Below are 18,201 nucleotides of genomic sequence, written 5' to 3'. Positions count from 1 at the left end.
TATGGTTCTCCAGGCTGAATGAATGTCAACTGTGTTAGGTGGAAATTTCCCAGAGGGCGTCAGGGCTGGTGGCACCATGGGCTGGGGAAGTCTGGGAACCCACTGTCTTTATTGGTAGCCACTGGAAGGAACATGCGAGTGAGCGAAATCAAAATTTGTGGAACCCATGTGGTTTTTATTTTGGAACCCGTGCGGTTTCAGATCGCTTCTTGCTCAACGTGGGTAAAACCTTGGCTGTTGGACTTCCCTGTGCCCTCGGAGGCTTTCTGAGTAGACAGTAACGTGCTGAGCTGCCGGGTTGAAGAAAATTTCCTGGTAGCTGAACTTTATCCCTTTAAGCACCAAAACTTGTATTTTAATGATGTTGGACTGAAAGCTTTCCAAAATGTGTCATGCATACTCTTGTCTTCTTTAGTAGAGGGTGTGGTGGCTTAATGTTTTGATGACTTGAGGTGGTGATGGTGACGGGCAGTCTGTTGCAGCTTTCGCGTGGCTAGGCCTCGGGGCTGCTTGACCCTGCCTTGAGTGGTCCTAGGACGTGGCTCTCCCAGTTTGCTTCCATCTGCTCCATTCTTGCTGCTGCTGTTCTCCCAGCCGCTAAAAGCACGCCCTCCTGCTGTCTGCCTGGCTTGCATGCTCGGAGTCTTGGGCCCCGGGGTGGAGGTGGGGTGGGAGTGGGGGTTGGGGGGCTTCCTCCTGACTGGCTCTAGGCCTTTGGGTCAGCTCTGTTCCCTTCCCATGTCTCTCCTTTGCTCTCCTAAGATTAAGGAGTTGGCCTGGGAAGTCTGAAGTTTCCTTTTGCTCTACTATTGTGGTTTTTGGGATTTCCGTGGGGGCCCTGCGGGAAGGTGCCTGGCGGCCCTTCAGCTTTCCTATATATCCCCTTGACCCCTCTGAGAGCAGAGTAACAGTGGACATTTGTATTGGGCTGCAGATTAAGCCTCATAACCATCCAGGGGGCCTTTTGGAATTATTCTCATCTTACGGATAGAGAAATTGAAGCTCAGAAAGGGGACTTGACCTGCCGAGGGCATGCCGCTTGAAGCCAGAGGGTGTGCTGGGAGGGGGGCGCTCTAGACCCCACATCTAGTGCTCCTTGTACAGCACCTGCTGCCAGGGCTTGCTCGTTGGTGCTGGGTAGCTGGCCTGTAGGGAGCTGGTGGGAGGTTTTGTGTTTCCTTGCTCCAGCCTCCCAGCTCTGCCCCTTGCCTAGGACTGTCACATATGTCTTCGTAGAATACTGGAAGTCTTCACGTCTCATGTTCTGAGCTCCATCTGGAAGCTCCTGGAGATAGTTCCAGACAGGAAAGCCAGATTGGGGCTAGTAGGTAGACCCAGGAACGGGAGGCTGTGACTGGAAGGAATTCTCATAAGGGCACTCCTTGGGGCGAATAGTGCCCATGTTGGGGAACATTCTGCCCGTCTGGGCCCTTTGAGGATGGTGGAGGGGGATCGGTGACCTCCGAGGTTCCGTCCACCCTGAGAGTCCCCATCTTGGGAACCGCTGGGTCCTTTTACTGCTCTCATCACTGCAGGGAAACATCTGGGGGAGGAACTGGGATGAGTGATAGGGGAAGTGGCAACAGTGTGAGACCCACAGAACTTAGTCACAGTTCCTGGCCCCAGTTCCAGGGTGAGCTTCCCAGTGGGAGCCTTAATGGCCTGTCTGCTTTCTGCTCCAGGTCTTGGTGGTGGAACCTAAGGCCTACTCCTTCAGATATGTGCCTCTCCCCAGCAAAGGAGGACCCCACTTCTGGGACCCCCTCTGGGCCAGCGATGAATAGCCCACTAACTTGGGGGAGTTGTCGAGCCAAGCTTCAGGTTTCCGGCTTCCTGGCTGAGGGCTCAAGCTCCGTGTCCCCTGTAGAGCTGGCTTGGGAGATGAAGGATGCCTGGAAGGGCTCTGTCTTCTGGAACTCCTTCACTTCTAGAACCTGAGAATTGCAAAGACCGTCAGAGATTATCTACTTTCCTTTTAAAAACCAAAGTGGAGAGACAGGCTTAGGAAAGGGGGAGGTGGTTGCTCCGACTTAAACGGTTTAGTGGGGCCAAAAGCTTAGTTAGCCCAGGTGTTCTGAGCACCCAGCTCTTCCATGGCATTATCAGAGCTCTCCAGGGCCATGTCCCTTGTTCTCTCTGGCTTGAGAATAGCCGAGGAGGGCAAGTGTCACACGGGTGATTCTCTTTGGGGAGAACGACCCGGAAATGAAAACAAAACCACCTCTTTCCTCAAATACTGACTGGGGCGCTTGCTGTGCTCCCAACCCCGTGCAGGGGGGCCCTGGCAGCTTCAGCACCCAGCTGAGTGTGAGGTTTTGGTTTGGATCAGAACTGGCCAGCTCCCTGTAGTTTCCACCAGCAGGATCTGTGCCCCCGGGGCTGGTGGTGAGGAAGCATCTGGGGCAGTTTCCAGAAGCATTCACCATAAACCAGGCAGATTGTTGGTTTGCTGGCAGCCGCAAGGGTCGTACAGTAGATCGGAGCTGTCCATCATTTCCTGAGCACCTTCCCCACTCCAGGCTAGGCCCAGTGGAACAGACTAATGCAGCCCGGCCCTGTCCTTGCGGAGCTCCGGTGTAGGGACTATGCAAAAGGGTTTCATAACCCTTCTGGTGTCACCATCCTTAACATGGGCAGGGATGGACCAGAAGACACAGGAATTGGGGTGGCAGGTCGGCGGCGGAGAGGGGGTGTTTGCCAGGCATCTCAGGCCATCTACAGCAACCATTCTCCATTGGGGGGGGCTTCCCCCAAACCACAGTGGCATAGATTTATTATCACTTGAAAAATATAATGGCTTAAAACCAAATGAATGACCCAAACATAGTTACTGTGGGAAGACCCTTATTTAAAAAAACAAAAACCCTTAATTTTGAACTAATTTTAGATTTACAGAAAAGTTACAAAAATAGTACAGAGAGTTTTCATCACTCTCTTCCTTGACTTATCTTGTGAAGCCAGACAATTGCCATCATGGGGGCATTACTGTTAACCAAGGACTTTTCTCGATTTTCACTTTGTCCACTGCTGCTCCGGTTCTGTCCCAGGATCTTGTGGGATCCTGTCTCACATCCAGTTGTCTCCTCCCCATCCTCCCTTCAGTAGGAGTTCCTCCGTCTTTATTGTCCATAACCTTGACACTTTTGAAGAGTTACTTTGTCGAATGTCCCTTAATTTGGGCTTGTCAGTTGCTTTCTCATGCTTTAGGTTATGCAGTTTTGGCAGGAACCACAAAAGTTGTGTTATGTCCTTCTCAGAGCACCATTTCTTGGGGTTGCTGGTATTGATTGGTCATATTACTGGTGATACTGGTCTGGAGTATGTGTTAGAGTGGTTTCTGCCGGATTTCCCCTCTCTAGGTACCGTAGAGCCCTCATTCTGACAAAGTTAGTGAGCTCAAAATTCTTTTAGGATTGTCTTCAGAATCTGAATTGCCCAGGAAAACTTTTTTTTTTTTTTTTTAAAGATTTTATTTATTTATTTGAGAGAGAGAGAGAGCACATGAGAGGGGGGAGGGTCAGAGGGAGAAGCAGACTCCCTGCCGAGCAGGGAATCCGGTGCGGGACTCGATCCCGGGATTCCAGGATCATGACCTGAGCCGAAGGCAGTCGCTCAACCAACTGAGCCACCCAGGCGCCCCAGGAAAACCTTTCTTTTTTGATGCTTAAGGCTTCCTTCTTGATCACTTGTAAACTGCTGAATCTCACCCCAGCACTGTTCTTTCCCATCACGGCTCTGGCCCTGCCTGCCGATGCTCCCCCACCTCTTCGCCTGGCTTGGAGTTTGACTCTCCCTACTTGATTTTGGCTGGGGTGGTGGGCCAGGCTCTGGGCTTCACATCCTCAGTATTCAGCTTCTCTAGGTTAGTTTGGGTCTGACCGTGGTGAAATTCAGATTTCTTTGCTCCTCTTTCCAGATATCAGGGTCTTTAATAAAAAACAAAACAAAACAAAAAAACCCACAACAACCCAGAAGTCCTCGCTCACACGGAGGTGGCCATGCAAAGTGAAGTTGTGAAGGGCCCCCAGCAGCACCAGTGTTTTCACATCTTGGGCTGGCTCTGGTTTCTGCTAAGGCTCCTACATTCAGCTTTGTTCTCTCTTCTCCCAAAGTGCCTCCCTCCCCAGCGGTCCTGCGAGCAGCCCTGGGAGCATCCCTGCCGCGGTGCCCATGCAGATGCCGAAGCCCAGCCGGGTCCAGCAAGCCCTCGCAGGTAGGCACCTCGCTGGGTCGTGGGTTCCAGAACAGGCTGTGTCTGGCGGGGCAGGACGTAAAGGCGGTGGGAGAACGCGTGGGCCGGGGAGGATACTGTGGGGTGGGGGTCTGTTACCCTCTCTGTTCTCACGGAAAGCCAAGCGGCTCCGGGGGTGGGGGGGCAGTGCCTCTTTTCCGTGATGGCGTACCCTTAGTGAGTGAGCCTGTCTCTCGGGGGGCGGCCTGCCTGATGACAGTGGGTACCCTGCTGTGGACCTTTCCCCATCTTTGAAATTTCCACATCACTTTTTTTTTTAATAAAGATTTTATTTATTTATTTGACAGAGAGCGGGAGAGAGAGAGAGAGAGCATAAGCAGGGGGAGGGGCAGAGGGAGAGGGAAAAGCAGGCTCCCCACTGAGCAGGGAGCCCGATGTGGGGCTTGATCCCAGGATCCTGGGATCATGACCTGAGCCACAGGCAGACGCTTAACCGACTGAGCCACCCAGGCGCCCCTCCATGTCACTTTAATTATGGTCTGAGTCACTTGTCTGTTCTGAAATGCTTTATGTATTTCCCTGAAGGGGCCCTCTGGGGAACTCAGCTGTTTTGGCTGGAGTTATGCTTTGAATAAGTGGCTTTGTGTCCACCTCGATCTTTTGTTAACCATACACCTTTGAACTGTTTTTAAAATTCCTTTTATAGGTTAGGGAGTTACTGAAAATTACTTTTTAATGAGTGGGAAAGGCAAAGTGTCATAGATAGGGCAAGTGTAGTGAGGTTGAAGCAGGAGAATAAGATAACCCAAGTCTGTGTGTTAAGTGAGTCACTGTAATAGCACAGGGGGGTTCGAGGGGACAGGCCTGGAGCAGGGAGGCCCGTGCAGAGCCCGACTCCATGGCTCAGGGGAGCTAGCCAAGGGCCTGACTCGGGCCTCGGCAGTGGTGGAGGTAAAAGCTTCTGACTTGGTGACTAGGTGGGTCGAGAGAGAGAAGGAATGGAATGAGGCCCGGTGTGCGGCTGTCGAGGTTACTGAGGCACTAAGGAGGGGTTTTGCGTGTATCTTCCTTCATTTCTTCCCAGTAACAGCTCTGCGAGGTAGGAACTTTTATTCCTTATTTTATACTTGAGGAAACTGAGCCTCAGAGAGTCATAGAAACTTCTCAAGATCAGCTGGCCAGCCCTTGGCAGAGCTGGGACTCAGCCCCAAGCATTCTGGGCCCCAGAACCTAGATCCTCAGCAGTTACACTGTGCCACTGCCCAGGCCGGTGGGAACACGGAGAGGGGCGGGGTGGGGGTTGGGCACTGCTGGGTCGTAGCTGGGCGGAGCTGTCCTGGAGGCAGTGGGCATTTGGATGTGCAGCTCAGAAGAGCAATCTGGGGGTGGAATGGGGTGACCTCTGCCCCTCATGGGGGGATGTATGAGGTTACAGAGACTGCGGGTGGGATGCTGGGAGGAGCCCTGGAAGAAGATGGAAGGACCAGTCAGAGAGATGGGAGAAGATGGGAGAGTGGGGCCCCCTGGAACCTGCTTCAGCTGCCCAGCCATCAGCCCTGTGCCGGGGCAGAGAGAACAGTGAGCAGACACGTGGCGATTGCAAAGTTCCCACGCAGTTGAGGTCTTCATGTGGTACCAGCTGAGTCAGAGCCGTGCGTGCATGCGTGGGGTGGTGATCTTACTGGAGAAAGGTTGTGGGTGACCAGGCGTGGCCGGCACAAGGCTGAGCTCCATTCAGCTCTGTAATCACTAAGGCTAAAATACAGATGCTGTCAAAACCTTTCTAAACGCAGCTCAGAAGTGTTCTGGGGCTTGAGTTGCACTTGCTCCCTTTCCTATGCTCCTGAGGATGAGGACCCTTTAGTCTGCATCCCAGAGTGTCCTTAGTGTCCCCCATGCCCTTGGCTCTCAGATCAATCCTGGAGGAAGGCGGATCTTTTTTTTTTTTTTTTTAAAGATTTTATTTATTTATTTGAGAGAGAATGAGAGAGAACACATGAGAGGGGGGAGGGTCAGAGGGCAAAGCAGACTCCCTGCCGAGCAGGGAGCCCGATGCGGGACTCGATCCAGGGACCCCAGGATCATGACCTGAGCCGAAGGCAGTCGCTTAACCAACTGAGCCACCCAGGCGCCCCGGAAGGCGGATCTTTTAACCTCCATTTTATTCATTGGGGAAATTTGGGGATCTCGGTCCCAGCCCGCAAGGAGTGGAGACTGGAGCCCATGGCCAGATGCCACCTCCTCTGAACGCAGGCTCTGCCTTGCACCTGCCGGTGGGACCCGTCTGAGGTGCCAGGGAAGGCGAGATCCCGAGCCAGCCCCCAGGAAGTAGGGTCTGGAGAATGTCTTCTTTCCCCGGGCCACGTTAACGGATTCGGGAATACTCAGGCCGCCGTTGAGGGACGTAGGGTTTTGCGGGTAGGTGTACAAAGGTCACGCTGTGGAAGGACTGGGCACTCTCTGCGCGGGCAGAGGAAGGCCACGGAGGAGCCACCTCCTGTCAGGCTAGCAGTGCCTCAGGTGACAGCTTCCCTGGCCGCGGCCGGGCCCAGCCCTCTCCTCGGAGTGTCTGTGTTTCACGCTGCTGCAGCCCCCCCTGGGCCGGGCAGCCAGGGCCGAGTGGAGCTGGGACCCAGCTCGGTCAGGCCGGTTGGAGAACGGGGGGACCGGAGCCCCGGTGTCCGAAAGGAGATGTCTGCACGTCTGACCGCTGCAGGGGCTGCTCTCTCTCTGGGGCTCTGGCGGAGAAGTGGGCACCCTCTCAGATAATTGGGGGAGCTGTGGCCGTGCGAGCTGCTACAGTTACTTGGGGATGTTGGGAGTTTGGGGGGCTGTCCCTGAGCCCTGCTGTTGGGAAGTTGTGATGGCCCACTCATGGTGTCCCCCACCCCCCGCAACCCATCCTGTCCAGTGGGTGTTGCTTTTGCGAAGTGTAGGTGTGGGGTGATTTTCACACTTTCCCGCAAAAAGGCCGACGCACGGAGCAGGCTTCTAAGTTGAGACTTCTGTGTCTGTGACTTGAATTCAGGGGAGGGGTCCTGCATCGACGAGGGCAGAAGCGTTGTTTGTGCTGGCCTCACAGAGGCCACCCGGCAGCATTCAGGGGGATTTTGGTTCCCCAGCAGACAGGTGCTGTGCGCCTCCTGTGACCGGGCCCTGCCCTCGGTGCTCGGTGCAGGGAAGACAGCAGTCATAACACCCAGACGTGAGTCCTTTCTCGTAGTAAGAACGCTAAGCAGGGTAAAGGAGACACAGATGGAGGGGGATGTGGCCCTTTTAGATGGGGTGGTCAGGGAAGGGCTGCCTCGTAGGTGACGCTTGGAGAGAGGTCTGGTTGAAGTGGAGCAGAGAGTGTTTGGGGAGGAGGTCATGGTCAGTGCAAAGGCGCAGGGTTCTACTAAGGCATTGTTCCCGTCCCCTCCGTCCCCTCCATCGTTGTGCCCCTGCCCCTCCCCCGTGCCTGCTTGTCACTCGGTCTGCCTGACATCTAGTTCAGACCTACTTTGGAGCTCGGGAGCAACCAACCTTGAGACGCTGATGGCATCGCACTGCCTGATGAGTGAGTGCCCGGGGTGCAGCTTTGGTCTTCCGATGTGCGCTTTGGTGTCTCTTGCGAGTGGCCGCCACAGCGCCCCCTCCCACCTCCGCTGTGCTGCCCAGGCTGCTGGCTGGCCTCTGCTTCTGTCCCCAACTGGGCACGTTTGCCACATGAGTCTTTGTTCTTCGAGGCCCCGGTGGCTGGCCCATCCAGGATCTCCGCTTCCTGCCCCAGGCTGCCCTCGGTACCCAGCCCCTGAGCCTGATTCTGAGTGCTCGGAAAGTCTCCCTCGGGGAGCCCAGAGCTCACTTGCCCTGTGGAGGAGGTGTTACTGAGCTAGACAGAGGGCAGGGAGGATTGGGTGGGTGGTGCTGTGGACAGCAAGGCAGGCTGAAGGTGTGGCAGGAATAGGGGCTCTCACGGGAGGACATGCTGGGTTCCCGGGAAGTATTGGGTCCTCAGGGAGTGAGTGCCAAGGGAGCAGCATGGGGTGAGGGTCCAGCTACAGTGTGTGTGGAACACCAGGCTGAGGAGTGAGGCCTTCCCCCTGTGGGGGTGCCCACGGTGCTACCCTCCAGGACAGAGGAGCCTGTTTGAGCCTTGACTGAGGGCGCTAGAGAAGGAAGCCACGGCCTGGGACCATTGCTGCTCCAGAGGATTGGCCACAGGGGCCATGGGGAGGCCTCAGTCGGGGAGCAGGCCCAGGGCCAGCATTCCTGCTCACCCACCCTAGCAATGGCACTGGAAGCATCTAGAGGGGCCAGATGGGGCGTGGAAAGCAGATAGCACCCCACTGGAGGCAAGGTGACCAGAGGGCACGGCTGGGGGGAGCACGGCGGGGGGGGCTGGACTGTGAGCATGAGACCTTGTCCGTGTCTCCATAGCTTGCCCGTGCCCTTCCATGTCACCCCTCTGCCCTCCTTCTTGCGCCTGGCAGAAGGGAGATCCCACCCGGAATGGCATCCTGCCCTCCTGAAGCAAACGGCCTCGCCCTGCCCCTTCCCCGCATGCTGTGAGCGTGGGCCAGTTGGTGGCTCATACAGGTACCTGTGGAGCTCTGACGAGCTGGGCATTTCACTGGTTCCTGGCCTGGAGCTTAGCTGCCTCGAGCCTCCAGCAGCCGATTCCTCGGGAAGATCGGTGGGTCCTGCTGGCCGTTCACAGTGCCACCTGGACTCAGCCGGGGTTTGTGGATGTCACATGCCGAATGACTCCTTCTAACGTTTCTCCCCTCTCTGCATGTCTGATCTCGCACCCCGTGTAGGCATGACGAGTATTCTGATGTCAGCCATTGGACTCCCTGTGTGTCTTAGCCGCGCACCCCAGCCCGCCAGCCCTCCCGCCTCCTGTCTGGCCTCTAAAAGTCACAGCTCAGTTAAGAGATTGAGGAAAATGTCCATGAAAGGTAGTTCCTGCTCACAAATACTCTCTGGCCTCTGCTAAGCCTCCGAGTCTTGCTGCCTCTGACTCTCCTGCATCGATTGCTCTTCTCTGACCCCACGGCCCTTCTCTGCTTCCTTTACCCCCAGGGGAGGGCCTCAGTGGCCCTTTTGCCTGCCCTCGGTGCAGAGGTGGGCCCCAAAAGCCACTTTCCGCCGAAAACCCAGAGTTCAGAAGCTCCTGTCTTCCTGGCACAGGTGGAGTGTGAGGGCCCTGTTCTTGAGGACTCTGTGACTCTATAAACAGAAGCATGGGGTGAGGCCAGCTCAGGATGGGGTGACTGTCCCTCCCAGCAGGGCCAGCGTGCGTCTCAGGAAAGGCCCCCAGCCCTATCTGGCCACCACGAAGGGCTACTTCAGAGGAGTCCCCCAATGGTGCTGCGCTGCCCATCACATGGCTGGGGAGGAAGGGTTTCAGAACCATGGAAGGTGCTGTGGGTTTTAACCAGACTTACGTGAAGGGGCCTGTGGGTAGTAAGTTCTAAACCTGCCATTTTGAAAGCCTATGCCTCTGTCATTGGGCTGGAGACGCACAGACTGCTGAAAGCCCGGTGACCTTCAGCGTGGTGTGGTGAGCGAGGGAGCACGGCTCTGGCGCAGCCAGCCTGGGTTCCAGTCTTGGTTCTGGCTTCATGTCTCACACCTGTGTCTCCATTCACGAGCCGGCACCTGGTACTTACTAGCAGGTCGGTCGTGGGAGGAATAGGAAATGCACACACGAGGCGCCCGGCATGTAGTCACAGGGGTGCTCCGATCATGCCCACCGCCTATCTAACCCCAACCCCGCACGTGTCAGGGGGGCCCAGCGAGTGGCAGGGCTTTGCACCGATCCCGGCAGCCAGGCAGGCCAGGCCCGGAGCTTCCTGAGACACTCAGACTGGCCCAGGAAGAATGCAGGCTCTCGGCAGACACTCTGACCTTCCTTCCTGGGCTCAGATGTCCCTTTCTTGGGGTTGGTGGTCACCTGGCTGGCCCCCTTAAGAGAAGTGTGGCTCGTGGAAAGCTACCTTGGGTTCTAAAAGGCCACCCGGGCAAGGGCGAGTAGCAGGGAAATGAGATGCTGAGCCAGGCCTCACCAGAGGTGGGCCCAAGGCTAGTCCTGGCAGATGGGGTCCTGGGGTCCCTATGCTTTTCTAAAATGCTCCTCTCCTCACTCTGAGTCCCAGCAGCTACCAGGACGGCTACCAGAGCTGGCGGTCACTGTGCTCTGGCCTGGCCTTCTCACCAGTGACCAGTCTGGGGCCTAGAAATCTGTGTGTGTCTGTATGTGTTGGGGGGAGGGTGCGTGCGCGCGCGCGTGTGTGTATGCGTGTGATGTGTGTGTGGGTGCGTGTGGAATGTGTTGGGGACATTTGTGTGTGTGTGGTATGTGTGTGAAGGGGTAGAGGTACATTTGTGTGGAGGTGTGTGTGCGTGAGGGGGTTGGAGGGGATGCTTGTGAGGGTGTGTGGGGTGCGTGTGTGAGGGTGTGTGTGTGTGAGGGGGTTGGGGATGCTTGTGAGGGTGTGTGTGTGTTTTGAGGGGGTGGGGGATATGTGTGTGTGTGGGAGTGTGGGGAGTGTGTGTGAGGGGTGGAGGTGCATTGGTGTGGGGGGTGTGAGGGGGTTGGGGGGACGTTTGTGTGTTGGTGGGGTGGTATTCCTTGGTCCGTAGCTGCCTCTCACAACAGTCACAGTTCGGGTCAGGATGAGGTCTCCCTTTTGAGGTGTGGGAGCTGAGGTTCAGGGGGTGTACTTTGGTCCCAGCGTGACAGCCGGAACCAAACCTGACGTCGCCTGCTCCCCTCCCCCTCCTAGCTGTCGCCTGGCCTTCTCTGGTTTTGAGGGCGCTTGGCTGTGGAGCCCTCAGGCTTGTCTGTCTTTGCAGCCACACCTGGTGTCTCTGAGCTTGGGTGCAGACCAGGGTCCCTGTGGTGTCAGAGGCTAGGAGCGGGACCTGCCCAACGACCTGGAGGCAGGAAGAAGAGCTTTCCCCGGCTGCACTAGTCTTCCCGGGTCCTCCTTTCTGCTCCCGCACAGCTTTGCTGCCATTCTCTGTCATTCTGCCGCTGCCTCTGTCTGAAGCCCCGGACCTGGCCAGTTCTCTCCCCGGCTGGGAGAGTTTCTCGTTTAGGGGTCGTGGGGGGGGGCCCATGTGGGGCCGGGCTCAGTGTTGATGTAGGCACAGGGCCGCCCCTCCCAGCTTCGTGCACGTGGGGGGTCTTGAGAGGAGTGGGGTGGCCGGGGTGCCCTTCCTGCTGCGTCCCAGCTCCTTCCCGGACTTGGTGTGTCGCTGAGACCCCATGGTCCAGGGCCAGGCAAGAGAAAACCGTGGTTTGTCGTGACCGTATCCACGTGGCATTGTCTGCAGTTGGCGTGCACAGAGATGCCCGCCGGGCAGGCGCCCGCTGCACGTCCAGCTCCTGGAACTTCTCTTGCCTTGGCTTTCTCACGGGAGTAATGGAGGTTGAGCGAAACAGCACTGCTGGAACACGCTCCAGAGTGGTTTGTTGTAGAAGCTGCTGTTCGACTTCCTGTGTGTCCTCGGAAGAGCCTGGGTCTAGCCTTCTGACCGAATATGCGCGGGGATGTGGTGGAGGCCCACGCATGGCTCCTGACGGCTGGGACCTCTGGTCTCCGGTCCTCGTCCGCCGCCTCCAGGGCTCCTGGGGCCGGGCCTCCAGCGGGCAGACCGGATAGGGCTCTGCCAGGCCGAGCTCCGAGCATCTGCAGTGGTGCCGCGTCTCCTCTTGCACGCTCACCCCTCCCACCTCGGCCCCTCTCAGTGTCCCTCCCGGCAGCTTGGGCCTCTCCCTTGTCCTCCTTCCTCTCTAGATTCAGCGTCTCCAGTTCGTAGTCCTTGGGACACTGCTAATCTTCTTCTCTCTTGTAGGAGGGACTCCAAAGCCAGAGCCAGAACAGGTGATAAAAAAGTATACGGAAGAGCTGAAAACGGCCCCAGATGAGGTATGTGTCGCCGGAGCCACGCTGCTTCTGGTTTGGTTTGGAGATGAGGGTTGGCTCCAGAGGAGAAGCCTACCAGCCTTTTCGTGCTGGGAGGGTTCTTCCCAAGGTGCTCTGAGTGCCGGCCGTCGTCCAGGTACTTGGGCTTGATCTCCCAGCCTCCTGGAGGAGGCAGGCCTTACCAAGGGGAGGTGGCCTGGCTTCAGAGGCCCAAATTCTGATCTGAGCTTTGCCGCTCACGAGCTGTGGTCCTGAGCAAGGCTCCTACACAGGCCTCTGCGTAGCCCTCTGCCTGGGCCATCCTGGAGACAAGGGGTGGGAGAGCCTGCCCCACTCCCCGAGGACCGAGCTGGGGAAAAGCGTGGCTTTGTCCCCTTGGCAGTCCTGCCCCTCTGGCTATGGGGAGAGCCAGTCAGCCTTGCTGTCATTACGGGGCCTGCCAGACCCTCATAGCAGCTTCGGTAGGACCCGAGCCTCTGTGCTGACCGCGTTTTGGGGGCTGCTGTGCCGCTGGTCTCTGATTTGAATGGAGAGTCCCAAGGACTCTCGGGGCACGGGGCGGGGGGTCCTGGGTTAAAGGGGAGTCGTGCCAGTACAGAACCAAGGCCTCCACCCCACCTCTTTCTCCCGCAGCTCTGGCTGGTAAAGGTTGAGTAACCTGGAGGTCGTCCCCGTGTCCCCCACCCTCCCTCCAGAACTGTTTGTGCTCCCATTGGACAGCACACAAATCTGTGTCCTTGTCTTTGCCCTTGCAGGCTCCCCACCCCCCCACCCCCGCCCGGCATAACTGGGCTGCTCTGTACCAGCCTCCTGGCCTCCAGGCAGCTGTGATCATGCTGGTAGCCTCACCTTAAAACCCTTCGGCAGGGTCCCCTGCCATGGGAGACAAAGCCCCGCTCCTCAGCTTGGCCGTCAGAACCTCAGGGACCTGGGCCTGACCCGCCTGTCTCTTTTACACCCTACTCACCCCTGCCCCCTGCGGCCGCCACCACCCTTCCCAGATTAGGCTGCTTTCTGCTTCAGAACATTCTCTTCCCTTTCCCTGCCATGCCCGTTCCCGTCCTTGTCCACCTTGTCCTTTTTCCCTTGTGACAGTCAGCTTTGAGGTCCTCTCCTCTCAGTTTCTTGCCCTGTTGTTTCCCTTCTCCCGGCCCGTGTCTGCTGCTGTCTTCAGCCTGTGCTTCTGTCACTGCCAAGGCCCCCGTGCCCCTGTGCTTGTGGCCACCTGTCGTCCCCTCTCCTGTGGCGAGCCCTCTAAGGGCACGGATCCTGGTGCCTCATCTGTCTTCCCCACCTCTGGGACAACTGACTACAGGAATGACTGCCCATAATCCTGGCATTTCAGCAGATGACGGCCTTTTCCTGTTAAGACCTTCCACCCCCCTTGCGGCGCAGCGGGCTGTTGGTGAGCGTGCCCTGTGCTGGTCTCCCTCCAGGACTGCATCATCTGTATGGAGAAACTGTCTGTGGTGTCCGGCTACAGCGACGTGACCGACAGCAAGACCATTGGGCCCATGGCCGTGGGCCACCTTGCCAAGTGCAGCCATGCCTTCCACCTGCTGTGTCTGCTGGCCATGTACTGCAACGGGAACAAGGTGCCTGCGTGTCCGCCCCCCGCACGTGCCCACAGTCCTGCCCTGGTCCTGCCGCGGCTGAGCAGGGGACCGCTGCTGTCCTGCGGGGAGCCCGGGACGCTCTCGGAGGCAGACTCGCGATGTCTGCAGGCCTGGGCCCTCAGCAGGGTAGAGCTTGGCCGCTGCAGGCCTGACGGCAAGTGACACCTGGCTGCTGTCCTTCAGTGGCTCTTAGCCGGAACGGACAGAGGTCAGGAGGACAGACAGAAGGACCTGGGTCACGCGTCAGACCTCATGTCCTGGCGTGGCGTCTCCCGCCCGCAGCATCCCTGGGCCGCCCTGTACCAGCCAGGGTGCCGGCACCAGCATTTGCTAGGTCACGGGGTTTTCGTTTGGTCTGAAACCCATTCGACCGTGGAGACTGTTGTGCACCAACCTGGTTTGCCTACTCGATGCTGGTCTCCCAGTACCTCGCCCCCATGTCAACCGTCTTTCCAGGGAAGCCGTTGGGGTCGGGAGGGAGTGGGGGGGACGAGCTGGGGACCTGCTGTGGGGCAGGGGGCCGTGCTAGGCACTCTCTCAGGGCCACCGGCTCAGTCCGTGGTGCTCTGCTTTGTCTCAGGACGGAAGTTTGCAGTGTCCTTCCTGCAAGACCATCTACGGGGAGAAAACTGGGACCCAGCCCCGGGGGAAGATGGAGGTGTTCAAGTTCCAGGTGTCCCTACCCGGCCATGAGGACTGCGGAACAATACTCATAGTTTACAACATTCCTCACGGCATCCAGGTAAGGGGCACGAGAGGAGCTTCCTGGGATCGTTCTGGAATCGGTCCCTCTCACTCTGGGGCAGTCTTCTTCCTACGCTGCCCCTCTCCCAGTGGTCTGATCCCTGGGGCACTCAGGAGGCCCCAGCCTCCCAATTTCAGGCTCCCAGGAACCAGGAGGCACCAGCGTCTGGGGAGGGAACAAGCTTTTAGGGCTGTGGAAGCAAAGAGGTGGCCTTCAGCCCTTTCCTGATGCAGGGAGGGCATCCTGGAGGCGGAGACATCGTAGCTGGACTTGTACTGGGCAGAAGGCCAAGTGTATAAAGCAGGAAGAATGCTCGTGTTGAGGGGCTGAATAACGGGGGATCCCACAGGGCAGGGAGGTGCCAACAGTGAGGGCAGTTGCTCTTGAGAGGCCAGCTCAGTGGCCAGATCCAGGCCTGCCTTGGGTGTGGTGGGGCCGGCTCTAATGTCAAGAACAAGACGGGAACCTGAGCAGAAGGTCCCAGGGTCCCAGTAGAGACCCAGATAGGAGCCCTGGGCCTTTCGGCCTCCTGCTTGGGCCAGGGCTGACCTCAGAACCGGTGACAGGTGGGCAGGGTACCGGGCAGTGGAGACCAGGACCCAGAGGGGCCTGTCTGTGACAGGTGGGGTGTCCCTGTTTTGTTCAACCACATGCTTTTCCCTGGTTTCCCTCTGCTGCTTCTCAGGGGGTCATAGTGAATTTTAAAAACATTCCCGACAGCCTTAGAGCCACAGAGCGGGGTTGGGGGGGGGGCCGGTTTGGAGGTGTATGTGATGTGCCTCTGAGTGGCAGAGGGCCTTCCACCGTTCTAGCCCCCTCCCCTCCCGTCCTGTTTGCTGCCCCTGTGCCAGGCCCCGCTGTGGCCCCGTCTCAAGCAAGGGGTGAGGGCGTCAGGAAGGAGGCCCTGCCATCTCGGCCACAGAGCCCGGAGGGGCACCAGCGGGGTGGGAGCGTGTGCCCCGGCCTTTGATGAGTTCTGGTCTCATCAGTTAGCAGGAGCGTCTGTGCCAGACCGAGTGGCATGGCGTCAGGGAAGGCCGTGTCATGTCCCGTCTCTGAGGGGCGGGATCTGAGACACGGATTTATTTGGTCCCAAGTGCGGGAGTAGCCCCGGCCGGGGAGGCAGAGGGTGCGCTGGGCTGCTGGGCCCCTCTCAGGACGCTCCCACACCTGGTGTCTGCGTTCCTTCTGCAGGGCCCAGAGCACCCCAACCCTGGGAAGCCGTTCACTGCCAGGGGGTTTCCCCGCCAGTGCTACCTTCCAGACAACGCCCAGGGCCGCAAGGTGAGGAAGGGGCCCCCCGGCTGGTAGGCCTGTGCCTGGCTGCTTGTGGCCAGTTCGAACAGGTGGGGTGGGGAAGGGCCCAGCCTGGTGGCCATACCTGCTCTGCCCTGCTCACCTTCTTCTTCTGGGGCTGGCTGGGGTGCTGGCCTCTCCTTCCCAGGGGCTGCTGTGCATTAGGCATGCTCCCTCAGGAGAGATGACTGGAGGGGAGGCCTCTTTCATCAACCTCTCGGGCCAGGTCATCTGGTCTTCAGTCAGGTTAGCGTGACGAGATCAGTGGGGTGGGGGCGGGGGTGGGGGGGACAGGAAAGGACTGGGTGACTGGGACGGCCTGCAGAGCCACCTCTGCGCTGAGGCTAGGGAGAGCATTCCCAGCAGACAGAGCAGCTCGTGAGTGGCAGCAGGTGGACTGGGCTGGAGGCTGGGAAGTCTGGGGAGGACCAGAGCCCCTTGTGGGGGCAGTGGGGCATCGGGCACCCCTAGGCCGCCCTGGGTGTTGCTGGTTGGAGGTTTGAAAAAGCTCCCTCTGGCTGCTGGGAGCCTGGCCCGCAGGTACTGGGTGTGGGGGAGCAGAGAGGCGCGGGCTCCCTTGGGAGGGAGAGGCCGACTTGGAAGTAGGGCCGAGTTAGACCGGCCCCAGGTGTGGCTTGAGCAGCGGATGGCGGCGCCCTCTGAGGTGCAGGGTCCTCTTGGGCGGTGAGGTCAGCAGGTAGAGTTCTGCGAGAGGAGTTAGGACTGGAGCCAGAGGCCAGGGACCCCCACCGATGGGGCTCCAGGCCCGGGACTGTGGGTGGGCTCACTCAGGAGAGCGGCCCGGCCCCGGTCCTTTCGGCCGTCACAGTACAGGTCGGAGAGAGAGGGCTTCGCGCCCCTTGGTTCGCCCCACCCACGGCTGGCACTGGGTGGGTGGCCGCTGTGCCCGTCCTGGCCCCCACTGCTGGGGCAGGTCAGACCCGGGAAGGGGCACGAGCAGTGGATGCCAGCAGCTATCGACCGGCCCCCGCGCCCCCCTGCTCCGGGGTGAAAAACCCGTGCCCAGGCCTGCGCTCGCTCACCAGGCCCTCCCTCCCTCTCCCTCCCCCACGGCAGGTCCTGGAGCTGCTGAAGGTGGCCTGGAAGAGGCGACTTATCTTCACAGTAGGGACGTCCAGCACCACGGGAGAGACGGACACAGTGGTGTGGAACGAGATCCACCACAAGACAGAGATGGACCGCAATGTGACAGGCCACGGCTACCCTGATCCCAACTACCTGCAGAATGTGCTGGCCGAGCTGGCTGCCCAGGGGGTGACCGAGGACTGCCTGGAGCAGCAGTGACCCCCGCAGCCTGGCCGGCCCCAGCCCCGCCCCGCCTGCCTCCGGCAGCCAGCCGCCCTCTCCCCACGCTGCCGGCTGGGCTGTCCCTGGGATGGGCAGGTAGGAAGGTGCCTTTCCTCCGAGGCTGCAGTGTTTGTCGGGGCCTGCCTTCCGCCCCCCTCCTCCCCTCCAGGCCTGGATCTGTGTGGGAGTTGGGCAAGCCTGGGGAGTTGTACTGTGGGGGCTTAAGATGCAGCTACCTCAGAGCGTGGGGCCCTGCCCTTTGCGGCTGCTTTGGGTCCATAGTGCCGGGGGCCTGGCGTGGGGCGAGGCGAGACTGCCCCATCGTAGCCAGGGCAGGCGTGGGTTCCAGGTCAGCTTCTCATACCTCACATGTTCCGTTTGCAATAAATGCCCTATAGCCAAAGTCAGCAGGCCCTGGTGTGTTTGTTGGTGGAGAGGCTGTGCGTGGGGGTGTGCGTGTGCGTGCATCCTGCTGCATCCGAGCAGGAGGGAGCCGAAGACTGCCCGTTCGATCCGCATTCCCCAATGACCAAGCTGCGGTGAGGCCCGGGAGCCCGCCCCCTGACCTGGGCTGCTGCCCCATTCCCACTCCAGTTCTCCTCGCCAAGTGCGGTCCAGCGACTCTGCCAGGCCCGCCGTCCCATTTACTCCCCGAGTAAGACGCTGCTTGCCGTGGCGGGTGGTGCTGGCTTCCAGGTTCTGGATGAGGGAACAGGTTCAAGGATGCAGTGACTGGCCCAGGGTCCCAGGCTCGCAGTAGAGCTGGGCCTGGAATGGGGCCAGGGCTGGTCTGACCCCATCCTCGAAGTTCTAATTCTTCTCAACCCTCTTAGGAGGATCAAATACCCCAGCCTGCCATCTGTCTGGGGGCAGTGACTGTGGCCCGGGACTACAGGGACACTGGCCACATCCTGAGTGGGCCAGGGGTACTTTTGCCTCCATAAGCCCTTTTTCTCCATAAGAAAAAAAAATTAAATTCTGTTTTATGTGTTGGTGTAAAGATGAGTATATTATATATTAAAGCATTTTTCTTCCACCGAAAAGTTTGGGGTTTTGGGGGCGCCTGGCTGACTCAGTCAATAGAGCATGTGACTGACTCTTGAGTTCGAGCCCTATGTTGGGTGT

General features: G+C 58.7%; 1 protein-coding gene across 3 annotated transcripts in view; it reads left to right on the top strand.

Moving 5' to 3' along the window:
• Positions 1 to 17,976, top strand: part of DTX2 (deltex E3 ubiquitin ligase 2) — a 35,333-nt gene extending 17,357 nt beyond the window's left edge. For 2 of the 3 annotated variants that reach the window (XM_032431067.1, XM_032431066.1), the window contains 7 exons: positions 4,113 to 4,213; positions 8,995 to 9,135; positions 12,041 to 12,114; positions 13,548 to 13,706; positions 14,308 to 14,469; positions 15,667 to 15,756; positions 16,846 to 17,976. In XM_032431067.1, the coding sequence (XP_032286958.1) occupies positions 4,113 to 4,213; positions 8,995 to 9,135; positions 12,041 to 12,114; positions 13,548 to 13,706; positions 14,308 to 14,469; positions 15,667 to 15,756; positions 16,846 to 17,073 (955 nt within the window). In that variant the 3' untranslated portion in view covers positions 17,074 to 17,976. The remainder of the gene's footprint in view (positions 1 to 4,112; positions 4,214 to 8,994; positions 9,136 to 12,040; positions 12,115 to 13,547; positions 13,707 to 14,307; positions 14,470 to 15,666; positions 15,757 to 16,845) is intronic. The other variant, XM_032431068.1, reaches the window with a different exon arrangement.
• Positions 17,977 to 18,201: the final 225 nt, after the last annotated feature.

This window comes from Phoca vitulina, unplaced genomic scaffold, assembly GCF_004348235.1.
Source record: "Phoca vitulina isolate PV1807 unplaced genomic scaffold, GSC_HSeal_1.0 scaffold45, whole genome shotgun sequence".
In the NCBI taxonomy this organism is placed as follows: Eukaryota; Metazoa; Chordata; class Mammalia; order Carnivora; family Phocidae; genus Phoca; species Phoca vitulina.
This window is presented reverse-complemented; position numbering and strand designations above follow the sequence as displayed.